The 15,827-nt window shown below is 40.1% G+C and overlaps 3 protein-coding genes across 3 annotated transcripts; all 3 read right to left on the bottom strand.

Moving 5' to 3' along the window:
* Positions 1 to 381: 381 nt before the first annotated feature.
* On the bottom strand, positions 382 to 1,346 carry LOC109260006 (olfactory receptor 52Z1P-like). The gene is given in 2 exon segments (XM_019437994.2): positions 382 to 1,049; positions 1,052 to 1,346. Coding segments are annotated over 2 exon segments (957 nt in total). The 5' UTR covers positions 1,341 to 1,346.
* Positions 1,347 to 7,070: 5,724 nt separating this feature from the next.
* LOC109260043 (olfactory receptor 52A1) lies at positions 7,071 to 8,009 on the bottom strand. Its single transcript, XM_019438029.2, has one exon. The coding sequence runs from the start codon at positions 8,007 to 8,009 to the stop codon at positions 7,071 to 7,073; it is 939 nt and encodes a 312-aa protein (XP_019293574.2).
* Positions 8,010 to 14,050: 6,041 nt separating this feature from the next.
* Positions 14,051 to 15,001, bottom strand: LOC109260005 (olfactory receptor 52A1-like). Its single transcript, XM_019437993.2, has one exon. It carries the CDS (start codon positions 14,999 to 15,001, stop codon positions 14,051 to 14,053), a length of 951 nt encoding a protein of 316 aa, XP_019293538.2.
* Positions 15,002 to 15,827: the final 826 nt, after the last annotated feature.

Here is a 15,827-nt window from a genome sequence, read left to right as displayed (position 1 = left end):
TGGGTTTAACCCTAACATATGTGTTTCTTACGTTATCTTATGTATGCTTAAGAATAAGTTAAATTGCAAGATAATAGGATATCTAGGAGAATTGAGAATATCATTCATTTATTTTTCTCAAAAATTTTATGTGCTTTAGGAAAATACATTGGAAACTTTGGCATTTATTATCCTTCTGGTTTATTGAGAGTTACTTATGGATTCTCTTTATTCCCATTGCTCATTCAGTGTGTGTGTATGTGTGTGTGTGTGGGTGTGTGTGTGTGTGTGAGAGAGAGAGAGAGAGAGAGAGAGAGAGAGAGAGAGAGAGAGAAGAAAGAGAGAGAAGTGGGGCAGGGGGGTTTATTCAGAAATAGCCAGCGTTTCGCATTATTCTTCATTTTAACAATGCGTGCTGATGGGTGAGCAAAGCAAAATTACTCGGTCTTGAATCTGTTTGGTCTTCACCCCGTAAATGATGGGGTTTAGCATAGGGGGCACTACCACATAGAGGTTGGCTACCAGGATGTGGATGTGCTGAGGGACGGTTTTACCCCCAAAACGATGGGCAAAAAAGGAAAAGAATGCTGGGGCATAGAACATAAGTATGACACAGATGTGGGAACCACATGTGTTGAGGGCCTTGAATCTAGCAGACCAGGAAGGTATCTGAAACACTGTGCAAAGGATCATCGCATAGGACATAATGATGAACACAATGTCTAGTCCTGTAGACAATAGGGCCACAGTCAGGCCATAAATGATGTTGACACTGATATTGTCACATGCCAATGTGGCAATGCCCATGTGCTCACAGTAGGAATGGGGAATGATGTTTCTCCCGCAATACGTAAGTCGGTGTACCAGGAAGATGAATGGAAAGCAGATGATAAAGCTCCTGACCACAGCTGCGATGCCAATTTTCCCAGTGGCTGAGGAGGTTAAGATTGTGGTATATCTCAGTGGGTGACAGATGGCCACATAGCGGTCAAATGCCATGGCCAGGAGAATAGCAGATTCTGCCACAAAGAGGAAATGGATGAAGAACATCTGAGATACACAACTCCCAAGGATATATCCGTGGAATGGAACCAGAAGATGGCCAGCATCTTGGGGGCTGTGGCTGTGGAGAGCAGGACATCTGATAAGGCCAGCATGGAAAGGAAGACATACATAGGCTCATGGAGACGGCGCTCAGTTACAATCAGGAAGATCAAGAAGATGTTGCCTATGACAGCCAAAATGTACATAGAACAGATAGGGATGGAGATCCAGGTATGAGAATCTTCCAGTCCTGGGATTCCAGTCAGGACATACCACATATCCTGGGGATGGGTGTGATTGTAAGAGAAAGGGGCCATCTGGGGCAGTATATTCCAGACCTAGTATCTGGATTAAAGACCACAGGGCTGACTGAGGATTGAGAGGCAGCACCACTTTAGGTTGAATGACGTCTGATTAGATTGTTTCACAATATTTTCTTCTCTGTGAAAAGATAGTGAGATGTATTAATGCGCCTAATATTGCACTCTGACTCTTTCCATGGAAGAATTAAGTCGTATCTTGGGACAAAAATGCTTCACATTAATAAGTGCTTAATATGTGCCATAGCACTTTATAAATATCACCTTATTAAATCTTCACAATAGCCTGTTGAAAAGACCTTTACAATGATCCTCAACATGGATACTGTTGTTATTCCAACAAATGCAAAATATTCCACAGACTTTCAGCTTCTGTGAGTGAAGTGCAGTTATGGGGAGGGGATGTTTAGTGAGTTGGGCTTCATTAGGATATCCGAGATGGGGGAGTAGAGAGTCTAAATGATGGAGGAAACAGAAACAGAGGTAGAAGGGACATAAGACAAATTTTACAGATTTTCTTCAAATTCCCCAGTGATCTTTTGGGACACCAGTGAGTGATCTATTTTATTGTGTTCCTTTTTGTTGTGATATAGCATTATCACTGCAGCTCCCCAACTTATAACTCTGGACCTCCGGGAAGCATTTTTTATAATATTACTTATGGCAGATTCTGACTGAATCGTGAATATATGCATAGAGGCAGTGTGGTTAATAGGGATTGAGTACGTCTGGGGCCCATAGAATTATATTTAAGTGATGGCAACATCCTATTCTGACTGTATTACCACTAAAAACTACTTCATGGGAAGCTTGGTTTCCAGTTGTAAAACACCTAAAAGTAAACATCAATTACAAATGTGGGTCAGTATGTTAGGGTGGTTGCCACATAAGTCAGATACATTTTTAACTCAGCAACAGATGAGATTAGGGAATTTACAAAATTACCATCATTAAGATTAAAATAATTATTACACTGAACAAGTTCAAATTTTTGGACTTTAAGCTTCGGATCCGCTAGACAGAGATTGAGCTAATTTAGAGTATCCATAAAGGCCAAGACTTACTTTCGTATGCTAGACACAAATGTGAATTGGTAATTTTCACCCCCAATCTATCATTTCTGTCTTACAGGTGCAGACGGTTCAGCATGGTGAACTTGGCTTAGAAATGGAGTTTTAGGAGCACTTGGGTGGCTCAGTTGGTTAAGCGTCCGACTTCAGCTCAAGTCATGATCTCATGGTCTGTAACTTGGAGCCCTTGGAACCCTGGGTCAGACTCTGTGCTGACAGCTCAGGCTCAGAGCCTGGAGCCTACTTTGGATTCTGTATCTCCCTCTCTCTCTGCCCCTCCCCTGCTTTCACTCTGTCTGTCTCTCAAATACAAACAAACATTAACAAAAAGAAATGGGGTTCTATTCTAGCCTCATGTTCAGTGTAACGTCTTTGTTATATAGGGAAGGGAGTTGAAATCTCTGAGGTTCAGTTTTTTAATCTGTGTTTAGCTCAGCACCTGATGTATAATGAATAGTCAGCAAATTTTAGGGGGAAATGCGTGCATGTATTTACATACATACATATATATATGCATTGTCTTTAACTACTAGACTTGTTTAGTTACGAAGCCTTGCTTTTACTACTGGAACTTGACTCCAAATTCATTGCATCTATGCACAGCATTCAGGGCCACATTTCAAAGAAAAAGAACCATTGCGTAACATATTCTAAAAGGAAAAATGCCCATTTGTGCCCGCTGCAGATGGCCCATTTAGGAAAAGAGCACAAAGAGATACTACAATTGTCCACGAGTCCCATTACAGCCATATCCAATGCCTAATGCCTCATAGGGCAAGGCTGAGAGAAATACAAGATGATCAGGTGCTAGGAAGACGGAGCTGCCTCTGGAGTTCCCTAAGATTTCTTTCTTTCTTTCTTTTTCCTGTGTTTCCAGGTGCCTTTTTCTACATGTCTTTGCGGAGCAAAACTCAGCTTACTTACCTATACTTTCTTGGATCCTGAAGGTATTTAACTGGTTGAGAGGGAAAAATAAAAGCAAGATGATGTTCAGAAGACAAACAGCAAATGTGGAGCTATTTATACCTCCTCTAGGCATCTCTCAGGCCCTAGACCTTCAGTCCCCAGAGGACTGAACTTTACACACTGGTGGAAGGAGATGGCCCAGAGTTGGCTCCTGGGAGAAACACGCCCACTTTCTCTCCCTCTACAGCATGTGCAGGGTTTCCTTGGTCCAGCACTCTGGGACATCCAAGTTAGCACACACTTGCATTGAGTACCCAGATCTCCTTTGCATGGCAGAGATTCCTGCTAGTGCAATACTGTCTTGTTCCCATGGAGGCATCTGCAAATGTAGACTGTGAATGCCACATGTGGAAGGATTGTATGCTTTTGAGAGGGTACCTAAGACTGGATTCTGTCACCTTACTTACCTTGAAATTTTAAGGCTCCTTGGTTTTCTCTCTCTTCCATTGGTCACGTGGTAGAATTCGCATCAGAACGGTCCAGAAATGCCATTAGCTACCATAGAGAGTTTTATTTGGATTTTTATGTGGATTTTTATTTTCTCAGCCTGAGCTGCTCTTCTTCTTTTCTTTCTCCCTTTCCTCCTCCTCCTCCTCCTCCTCCTCCTCCTCCTCCTCCTCCTCCTTGTTCTTTCAGAGACAAAGAGAGTGGACGAGGGACATAGGAAAAGGGAGAGAAAGAATCCCTATTCAGTGCTCAGTGCTCAGCGTGGAGCCTGACATGAGTCTTGATCTTACCACCTGGGATCATGACCTGATGATGAGTCGAACGCTTAACTGACTGAGCCACCCAGGTGCCTCTCTTTTCCTTTTCCTTTTTCTTTTTAAACTTTCTCTGTCCGGGTAACTTTTCTTTAAATGCATTGGGATTGTCTGGGGGGTAGGGCTAAGGTTCTAATTACAATCATAATCTTAATTTCACATTTCTTTTATTGTGTGATTTTGCTTTTAAAAAAATTTGGAGAATCCTTTCATATATGTAGTAAACCTTTTTTGTCTTTTCTGTATCTATCACGGACCCTCATATGAGTTTTGTCTCTCTTGGTTATTATTCTTTCTCCATTCCTATTACAATAGGTTCACTTTTCCCTTCTGCACACTGTGGAAGGTAATCTGAGAAGCTGACTACAATCATGCCCTTCTCTATCTCTCTGTGTGTGCTGCTGCTATCTTCTGTGGTGGAGCCCAATCCTCCTCCCCTTGAACCTGGGATGACAGTTCTTGTGACCACATAATGTAGCAGGAATGATGGTGATGTTCTCAGCTGTCTGAGCCAATGTAATATGAAGTCTGGCAACTTCTACCTTGTTTTTTATTCAAAGCCAGGCACCCATATTAGGAATAGAACTCCACTGAAATCATACTAATAGTATGAAGAAGCTATCCCCATGGTGAGAGGGTGACTGTGGAGATGAGCCCAAATGCACCAGGCATGGGACTGAAGTCCGTGGACTTTTCAACTCAGCTGAAGCTGAATTCTTAGTTGAATGCTGCCTATTGAGGTACCACAGCCCACTCCTTATGGAAACAGAACCATACGGTCAAGCCTTACGTGGATTGTTGACCCACAGAATTGTGAGAAACAATAAGTCATTGTTGTTTGGAGACACTAAGTTTGGGGATGGTTTGTCACAGAAGAGATAACAATTATAACATAGCAAACATTTTGAAATGATTTCATAATTTTCTTTTGGTCCTGACTGCAAACAATTTGTTAAATTTAATTTTTTTTAAGTTTATTTATTTTTGAGACAGAGCAAGCATGAACGGGGGAGGGCCAGAGAAAGAGGGAGAGAGGGAGAGAATCCTAAGCAGACTCTGTGCTATCAGCACGGAACCTGATGTGGGGCTTGAACCCACTAATTGCAAGATCATGACCTGAGATGAAATCAAGAGTCAGCAGCTTAACCAACTGAGCCACCCAGGCACCCCAACTTTAAACGATTCTTATATCATATGATCTATTTCTTGTCTATTTCTCTACTGTCTTTATTTTCTTATTTTATTCCCATATCTACCAATTATTCATAGAGAGAATGACTTCAGATAAAAGCAATATAATGTAGTTTCTCTAGGACACACCGGTGTGTGAGTGTGTCTGTGTGTGTTGTGTGGGTGTTCATGCAGGGGAGACAGAGCATTTATCACCAGAAACATTTTTATTTTTATTTTTATTTTCTATTTTCGACAGAAGCTCTTCACTGGAAATGCTTCCTGTTTTCCAGGAATATTGATAACAGTTGTATACAGGAGAGTGAGGGGGTTCTTTCAGAGTAAGTTCGTTACTAGTTTTTCGTCTGTTTTAACTGACAACCATTTCTGTCATGGTTTTTCCTCCCACAAAATCAACACTTGCTCAAGAGTATTTTGAAACCTATTTCCATGCACTTGCAAATACTCCTATTAATTCCCCATTTGAGGAATGTCTGACTCAAAAGGCCTCAGACCTGTTGACATTACTTTCCATGACAGGGTGGACTCTCTTTTTTGGCATTTGTGTCGGGGTTTGTGGTATTTTCCGTGTTTTCGCTAACAGTAGGCTACTGTCCCCCAACCCTCTCTCCCTAGACAGTCTTTTGTGGTGTGGCTTGGGGGCTGGCTCAGAAAGTAGGAGATTGTTTTTTTCCCTATCTGTGAAAATATGGGTTGGCTCTTCTTCTGCCCTTTCGATTGAGGGAGGGCAAGGAACGTGTAAACATACTGAGATACAAGTGTCTACTGTTATCGTCAGGATCCCAGTAGCTTTCCTCAACATTTCACAGGGATTTTATGCTATCTTCTAGATCCTGTGTCACTGTGGAAATCAGCAAGGCCATTCTGTTTTCCAATCCAATAGGTATCAGCTCTTTGTTTACTAACTTATTTGTTTCCCTTTTGAAGCTACTAGTGTGTCCTTTTTACTACTCCCATTTTATATAAAAACTTAACGATTGCGTGTCTGATTTGTAAACAATTGAGCCAATATCGATGCATTATTATTAACCAAAGCCCACAGTTTACATCAAGATTCACTTTCAAAAAACCTTTTGGTGACTAAAAAGCCACATGAACACCTTGTTTTCTTTGAGTACCTGCACATTCTAAAACAAAGAGTTTGGCTGCATTTAATTTCAGTGATAGATGCATATTTATGAATTCTTCTGGAGAAGAATCCATAGAGAAGAAATTCAACCAGGAAATAAAAAATAAAAGAGGAAAGGTAACAATATATTTTCACTATTTTGATCTTTATGTTTATTCCTCTTATTAGGCGGTAGCATCCCAAAACCGACCGAATAATAGTTGTCATGGGGTATAATGATATGAAAACCATAAAATGCAGACAAATTAAACAAAACAAATATACAAAACTGAAGAATTGCATTTTTTTATTTTTTTTTATTTTTATTATTTTTTATTTATTTTTATTTATTTTATTTTTGAGACAGAGAGAGACAGAGTATGAATAGGGGAGGGGCAGAGAGAGAGGGAGACACAGAATCTGAAACGGGCTCCAGGCTCTGAGCTGTCAGCACAGAGCTGGACACGGGGCTCCAACTCACAGACTGTGAGGTCGTGACCTGAGCCAAAGTCGGATGCTTAACCGACTGAGCCACCCAAGCACCCCGACAGTCTGGATTTTTAAATGTTATAGTTAATTTTGAGAGATTGCTACTAAGACGGAAGGTTGAAGGAGTTAATCACAGTGAATTTTATGAAGAGAACAACTTTACCACATGAATGCGGATCTGCTTGGTCTTGGCACCATAGACAAGCGGATTGAGAAATGGGGGGACCAGCAAATAGAGGCTAGAAAAGAGGATGTGGATATAAGGGGGAACATGAGCACCAAATCTATGTGTGAAGAAGGAGAAGAAGGCAAGGAGGTAGAGCTGGAGAAAGACACAGATGTGAGCGATGCACGTATTGAATGCTTTCAACCGAGCCTCCTTCTGGGGAAAATGAAAAACGGTGATAAATACCTCTATGTAGGACAAAGTGATGAATGTGAGGTCAAACCCTGCAATGGTGAATGCCACAAACAAGCCATAGATTTTGTTGACCTGTACATTTTCTGCAGCTAGTTTCACAATGGCCATATGCTCACAGTAACAGTGGGAGATGATGGTTGTATGGTAAAACTGAAACCGGAACTTTATCAGTATTAGGCATGGGGCTACTAGGAAAGCGGCCCTGAGTGTTATCACTGCCCCTATCTGGGTGACTAGGCGGCGCGTGACGATGGCAGCATGTCTTAGTGGATAACAGATGGCCACATAACGGTCCAGAGCCATGGCCAGGAGGATGCCTGACTCTATGCCCTGAAATGTGTGGATAAGCCACATTTGAAGCAAACAGGAATCAAAATAAATGTCTGGCACACGAAACCAGAAAATTCCGAGCATCTTGGGCATAATGGTGGTAGCAAGCACAATATCTGTGACCCCCAGCATGCCTACGAAAATGTACATGGGCTCATGGAGGCTGCGCTCTGACCTGATGACGATCAGAAGCAAGGAATTTCCAATCATAGCAATGAGATACATGACACAGAATGGAATCCCAATCCAGCACTGCACAGTCTCTAGGCCTGGGATCCCTATCAGCGTCAACACAGAAGGCATGAAGACGGTGATGTTGGAAATGGACATAATGTCTTTGGGCTTCCAGAAGCAAATGAAAGAAGCTTCTCAGTCAGTGGCACTCTTCTCCGCTACTCTTGTTTGGAGAAAGTCATCATGGTGGGTCTCTGAATTTGTCAGAACTCTAAGATCATATAATCCTTCTTATGTATGTTATGGAAGGAAAAAAATCCGCAGATACACATTATTCTTTTCAGATAGACATCCACGAGTAGTGTAGCGCAAAAAGTTATGTAGAAGGCAAGTTAATTGCATTACAACCAGCCAGATCACGTGGGTAACAGAGTAACTGCTGATCTCTCTGTTATGTCCCTCTGCACCTGGGGTTACAATAATTATACCTGTTAAACTTGCTTGGAAATGTCATTTCAAGCAGAGTTTGATGAATGTCCGTACTCCACATTCTAACAACCTGATAATATTCTGTTATTCCCATTGTGTCTAGGTCTGGAACTGACACTTTGGATCAACAAATCTGACTCTGACAAGTACATTAGTAGATAAATCTCCATAAGGTTTATATTTTAAGGTGCTTTTTTTAATAGAGAGAGACAGAGATCACATGAGGGGCAAAGAGAAGGGAAAGAGAGAGTAACCCAAACAGACTCCATACCATCAGCACACAGCCTGACATGAGGTTTGAGCTCACCAACCCCAAGATCTTGACCTGACCTGAAATCAAGAATGGCATGCTCAACTGAGACACCGAGGAGGCTCTTTTTCTGTTTATTTCTTGATTTTTTTAAGTGAGAAAACTCCCTATGAAAGAGAAAACAGAAACTGGTGACACCCATGAGCACAATATGTTCATCTATCTATAGCATTTGTATCTACGTAAGACTGGATGTCTCTCTTTTCTTTGTTTTTTTCTTTTCCAATAGCAATTTCACTTTTTAAATTTAAATCCACATTAGTTAACAAATAGTGTAAGAAGGGTTTCGGGCGTAGAATTTAGTGATACGTCGCTTAAATATAATACCCAGAACTCATCCCAACAAGTGCACTCCTTAATGTCCATCACCCATCTAACCCATCCCCCCCCCCACCCTTCCAGTAACCCTCAGAGTGTTCTTTATTCCCAGGAATCTCTCATGATTTGTTCCCCTCTGTTTTTATCTTATATTTCCTTCCCTTCCCCAGAAGTCCGTTCAAAAGAAAGTAAAGGAAGCGCTTTGAAAAGATCATCCAACCCCATGAACTTTTGGTGAGTCTGGGTGAAATATTCATGCCATTTTTACATGTAGTAAAACTCTATTGTATTTTGCCCACATATGAACAATTGAATTCCTGAAAATTAGTGGTGTGCTTTAAATCGCTGACATTTTGGAATACCCATTTCTGAATACCTAGATGGAAGGAATCTCTAGAAAACATGGAAACTCAGAGGCGACAATGTATAGAGGCAAGGGGACTCAATCTTCCTGAAAACAGAGTGTGGGAAAATGCGTACATGGGTAATTCATGGACTAGAGGCTAGGTTCTTGGGCTTAAACTGCTCACAGCTGCCAGTAGCATGAGATTTGGCCAATGTAAGCTCATTAATTCTTAATGAAATATATATCACTTGAACATTTGAATTTCATGAGCACAGGCATGAGAAATGAGTCGAAAATAAAGGGGTGAAGGACATGTTTCTCAACAAGAGTCTAATATGGAAGTAGGAATGGAAGATAGGGAGCAGACTTGGGATACCAGAAATGATGGAGGAGAGGGCTCAACTAAAGAACATTTAATCACCTCGATTCACTGATGACTGACTTTTCCGAAAACTGGGTCTTAGTCTAGTTCAGATACATTTGTATCTGAAAAGATCATTGCTTTTTAAAAATCACATATCTTAAATTAGAAAGCCTCAAGCTACATTAGAAAGTTTCTATTTGGTGAAAAGCAGGGTTCAGTTGTTTCACTCTTTCCTAGTTGGTCCAACACTGTTGCTTTCTGTCAGCAAGCCCATGATCATTTAATCATATACTTATTGTCACCAAAAATGCCAGTAATGCAGGAAGAGCTGTGGTCTATGTTGCTAAACCTCAGTGAAGGAACCCACTCAACAGGGACCATTCCAGAAGCAAGTCTGTATCAGCTCATATATATTTAGAATACACTAGTCAACTATTTCCTTGATTTTCCAAAGCTTTGCTCCCCAATGCTTAATCCTAGAGATACCTCGATCATGGATTCTTTCATTCACTTCTTCTTTCTAGAGTTAATCAGAATTAGAAGAGAAATCCTTTATTAGAATTCACATTGTCTGGCATATTTAAGAGAAAGAAGCTGATGTAGGAGCATTTCCTGACAGGCACAGGTGGTGGGAAGGCAGGTGGGAGAGGACCTAAGTGAGTACAGAGCAGGGGGGATGGAGTGGTTATCACTGGAAAAGCTGGTAGTGAAACATTATTGGGTGAAATTGAGGAAAGAGACTTCATGCTTTGTTGTTGGGGGCCAGTTGTGTTTTTACAAGACACCTGAAAACCATGGTCTGTCCTCGTAACACCATCACTCATCACTCATCACTCACCTGTCATTCACTCTTTTTCCTCCTGAGACTCTCATCTCATTCACTTGTGCTTATGCTGACAGCATCTCTTTCTTCTCTCTGCACCCTCTAGAACAGCCCGCTGTAAATATCATGAACTCTTATCCATTTGCTGCTCAGCCATCTGCCAAAATGTGGACATCTCTGGAATAGACTTTCCTCTTTTCTTCTGTCCCCGAAAAACAGACTTACACCCTCTTTTGTAAATGTGTCTGAGCTCCTGTTGGTGGGATCACACTCCAACAAAACTCACAGGAAGGTCTGTAATTTGCTAGACACAACATAACTTTATTAAGCTTGAATTGGCAAGTATAACGTTCCCCAGTGTACATGGAGAGGGAGGAGGTCTGAATATGAGATTTCCTAGCCACTCACCCAAGCCTCCAGGGACCCAGCAGCTCATAATGAAGCCCTCTTTTGTCCATCCACATCTAATGTCCCTGAAGCCATTTCTGCAACTTGCAGAATCCCCTTGGTCTCTTCATTTCTTTTTCCCCACAGTGGAGATGTAGAGAAATTAATATATGTAATCTTTTTTTTTGACATTCCTTACAAAATAAAAAGATTTTTGTAAAAATTAAGTAATTACATTTACTTTTGTCAGTTTCTTTCTGCTGTCCTCATTTGGAAAAAGATCGAAAGGACACTTAAATGTACTTAAATGTATGTTCCTGTGCCAATGAGTTACATATAAATAAGTATTCTGTGACCCTTCTTTCACTGAGACACTTCTGGAGACAAAACCTGTATCCACAATGGATCTCTATCACACATTTGACATTCATTCTCTAGTAGTATCATTCTTTGGATCTTTATTTATTGAAGCTTTGTAAATTCAGTAGTATTCTCACAATGACCACTTATGACGGACATTTCCACCTTCCCCTGATTAGTAGACTTTCTTTACAGAAAAGTACACACCTAATTGTTATTAGTGTCAATTATAAATGATTCATAATTATATATAATTTCATCGAAATCTTTGTGGAAATATGCTTTGTCGTTTTTTATATAAATACTTACAAAATAGTCTTTAAATGTTTCTTTGCCCACGATAACCCAAACTTTATTTGCATAAAAGTTTGCTGAACTCTGATTAGAATATTAAAATCACTTCTGATGTTTTTTTTTACTTTTATTTCAAAGAAATTGTTATTAAGGAACCACAACGCCTATTGGTTATCCAAGCAAATCCTATCTGATAAATCCTGACATTTCTTTCTTTTTTCATATGAAATTTATTGTCAAATTGGTTTCCATGCAACACCCAATTCATCCCAACAGGTGCCCTCCTCAATGCCCATCACCCACCCTCCCCACCCTCCTACCTCCCATCAACCCTCAGTTTATTCTCAGTTTTTAAGAGTCTCTTATGGTTTGTCTCCCTCCCTCTCTAACTTGTTTTTTCCTTCCCCGCCCCCGTGGTCTTCTGTTAAGTTTCTCAGGATCCACATAAGAATGAAATCATATGGTATCTGTTTTTCTCTGTATGACTTATTTCACTTAGCATAACACTCTCCAGTTCTATCCACGTTGCTACAAAAAGCCACATTCCATTCTTTCTCATTGCCAAGTAGTATTCCATTGTGTATATAAACCACAATTTTTTTCTCCTTTCATCAGTTGATGGATATTTAGGCTCAATCCATAATACATACTGACATTTAAAACAGCCTCCAAAGATGCTTCAAGATAGCCTCTAGATTCACAAAGTGATCAAATTCAGTATTCATTGATAAGGCCCAGTCCATAAAACAAGCCAGAGTATCTACATCCATGTGACGTGCAGTCTAATAAATTCTTATGTACACATTGATTTAAGTGTCATAAATAAAAGTATGGACACCTGCACACATGGGAATATTTTCCATGCTCTTTTTAAAAATGATCCATGAGATCAGGTTTTTGGAACAGCCCACAAGCCTTAAGTTCTCAAGTCATTAATTTGGACAGAACACTTTATGTGTTCATTAACGCAATAACCTTGAGTGATTTAAAAGCATAATGTTTTAAGTCCACTGAGAACATACGCTGCCATATGTCAAATAGATACACACATTCACACACATGCGCATTTGGAGTCAAAACTGGCCAGTGACCTATGATAGCTTTCAGAATAAAGTTCACCCATTTCGCATAGTGTCCATAGCCATTCTTGACATTTGTAGTTTTCTTGTCTCTACAAGTTGTGCATTACATTGAGAAAAACTGTGCCATTTCTTGATTCTCTATTTAAGCTCCAGGATCATCTACCTGGCATGGTATGTCCTTACCTACCAGCAATTCATCTGTCATTCCTTAAGAATCAGCCCCCCTATAGGGGAAAACAAATACCACATGATTGCAAGCATATGTGTAATTTAAGAAACAAAACAAACAAGCAAAGGGAAAAAAATAAGAGACAGATAGAAATCAAGAAAGGACTCTTAACTGTAGAGAACACATTGATGGTTACCAGCATGGAGGTGTGTGGAGGGATGGGTTATATTGGTGATGGGGATTAAGAAGTCCACTTGTCATGATGAGCACAAGGTGTTGTATGGAAGTGTGGAATCACTATATTGCACATCTGAAACTAATATAACACAATAGAATATGCTTCTATTCTTGAGTATACATTTATAATATTGTAGGGTTTTTATAACACTTTAGGAATTAATAAAGACATAAATGGTGACTGGGCATAAAAAGTACTGAATTGTGAAATAGAATACTGCATTGGTCATACCGTTTAAACCTTAATGCCCTGAATGACACCAGAAATGTTGAAATTTGATGACTATGTGTCATTAGATTGAATACAGTTTTTTGTTTCTTTAGGTTTTTTGTTTGAATAAGAACAAAATGCTTCCTCTCATTAATTTTACGTTTTAAGTTTATTTATTTATTTTAAAAGAGGGAAAGGAAGTGAACAAGTGGGGAGGGGCAGAGAGAGAGAAGGTGAGAGAGAATCTCAAGCTGGCTTCGTGCTCTCAGCAAAGAACCCAGTGCAGGGCTTGAACTCATGAACCAGGAGATCATGACCTAAGCCAAAGTTGGACACTTAATCAACTGAGCCATCCAGGAACCCCTCCTGTCATTTACTTTAAAGATGATGAAGATGATCCAGAAACAAATAGAATCAATAACATGATTTCATCAAGTATCTGGACAATCCAAGACAATGAGTCTTGGGTGCTTGGAGATTCATTGAGAAATAGATATTGTGGTACCTTGTGGAGAATATTTGAATGAGAGAATTCAATCAGGAATTGCAAAATAAGAAAAAAAAAGGTAAATGATACATATTCACTATTGCTGTTTCTACCACTCCCATTCTCATTACCTAGTAGGATCTAAATCTCACTGACTGATAGGTGTCATGGGCTGTGATTGAAAACTGCCTAAAATGCAGGCAAATTTCACAAAACAATTAAGGAGACAAGTCAAATATTATGAATAATATGCATTTTTCTGTTTTAATCTGTTTTGAGAGATTCTTATTTTGCATAAAGGAGAAGGTTGAAGATGTTAATCACAGTGCATTTTGTGAATACAACATCTTTATCAGGTGAATCCGGATCTGCTTGGTCTTGGCACCGTAGACAAGTGGATTGAGAAACGGGGGGACCAGCAAGTAGAGGCTAGAAAAGAGGATGTGGATATAAGGGGGAACATGAGCACCAAACCTATGTGTGAAGAAGGAGAAGAAGGCAAGGATGTAGAACTGGAGAAATACACAGATGTGAGCAATGCATGTGTTGAATGCTTTCAACCGAGCCTCCTTCTGGGGCAGACGAAAAACGGTAACAAATATCTGTATGTAGGACAAAGTGATGAATATGAGGTCAAACCCTGCAACGGTGAATGCCACAAACAAGCCATAAATTTTGTTGACCCGTACATTTTCTGCAGCCATTTTCACAATGGCCATATGCTCACAGTAGCAGTGGGAGATGATGGTTGTATGGTAAAACTGAAACCGGCATTTTATCAGTACTAAAGATGGGGCTACGAGAAGGGCAGCCCTGAGTGTTACCACAGCCGCTATTTGGGAGACTAGGTGGTGGGTGAAGATGGCAGCATGTCTTAGTGGATAACAGATGGCCACATAACGGTCCAGAGCCATGGCCAGGAGGATGCCTGACTCTATGCACTGAAATGTGTGGATGAGCCCCATTTGAAGCAAGCAAGAATCAAAATAAATCTCTGGCACATGAAACCAGAAGATTCCAAGCATCTTGGGCACAATGCTCGTGCCAAGTACAATATCTGTGACTCCCAGCATGCCTACGAAAATGTACATGGGCTCATGGAGGCTGCGCTCTGACCTGATGATGATCAGAAGCAAGGAGTTTCCAATCATAGCAATGAGATACATGACACAGAATGGAATCCCAGTCCAGCACTGCACAGTCTCTAGGCCTGGGATCCCTATCAGCGTCAACACAGAAGGCCTGAAGACGGTGATGTTGGAAACGGACATAATGTCCTCTGGCCTCCAGATGAAAATGAAAGAAGGTTCTCAGTCAGGGCCACTCTTCTCATCTACTCCTGTTTTAATTCAAAGTCATCATAGTGAGTTTCTGTGATTTTGTCAGAATTCAAAGACATCTCATCCATCTTGTTTATATTATCAAAGGAAAAAGATCCATAGATACACATCACTGTTTTCAAGAAGGACATCCATAAGTAGTGTACCACAATTAGAAGTTATGTACAGGGCAGGCCAACTGCATTAGAAACACCCAGATGACGTGGATAAAGGAGTAAATTGCTGATCTTTCGGTTATGTCCTTCTGGACCTGCGGATAAAATAATTATACTTGTTTATTTGCTTGGATATTGCACTTTAATCAGATTTTAATAAATCTCTCCCTATCCCACATTTAAGCTGACCTTAGTGTTCTATTTTTCCCCCAAACTCTCTGAGTCAGAAACCGTCAGTTTAGACAATCACATAATCAGACTCTAACCAGTATTTTGGTTTAAAAGGCTTCCTATGAAAGAGAAGTGAGATAGACATAGCTTCACCCAGGAACATAATATATTGAGATAACTGTATCTGTGTATTATGTATTTATGTAGGACTGGCTGTCCTTTTAAAAAAATGTGAAATAGAGCTTGAGAAAAGATGATCAAATCCATGTAATCTTAATCTAAATCAAAGTTCCATGCTGATTTTTACATTATAAGTAAAAATTTTATTTTGCCTATGTAAGTAATGGCAGAATTCTTTGACATGAATTGTACACTTCAAATAATGGAAATTCTGAAATACATGCTTCAGAATGACTAGAAGGGAGGAATCT

This window comes from Panthera pardus, unplaced genomic scaffold (assembly GCF_024362965.1).
Source record: "Panthera pardus isolate Hobbes unplaced genomic scaffold, ASM2436296v1 HiC_scaffold_12, whole genome shotgun sequence".
Lineage (NCBI taxonomy): Eukaryota > Metazoa > Chordata > Mammalia > Carnivora > Felidae > Panthera > Panthera pardus.
Note: the sequence above shows the minus strand (reverse complement) of the source record. Positions and strands in the feature narration are given on the sequence as shown.

What these genes read in the sequence shown, in the direction of transcription:
- LOC109260043 (XM_019438029.2), bottom strand. Translation starts at nt 8,009, where the DNA reads ATGTCCATTTCCAACATCACCGTCTTCATGCCTTCTGTGTTGACGCTG.
- LOC109260005 (XM_019437993.2), bottom strand. Translation starts at nt 15,001, where the DNA reads ATGTCCGTTTCCAACATCACCGTCTTCAGGCCTTCTGTGTTGACGCTG.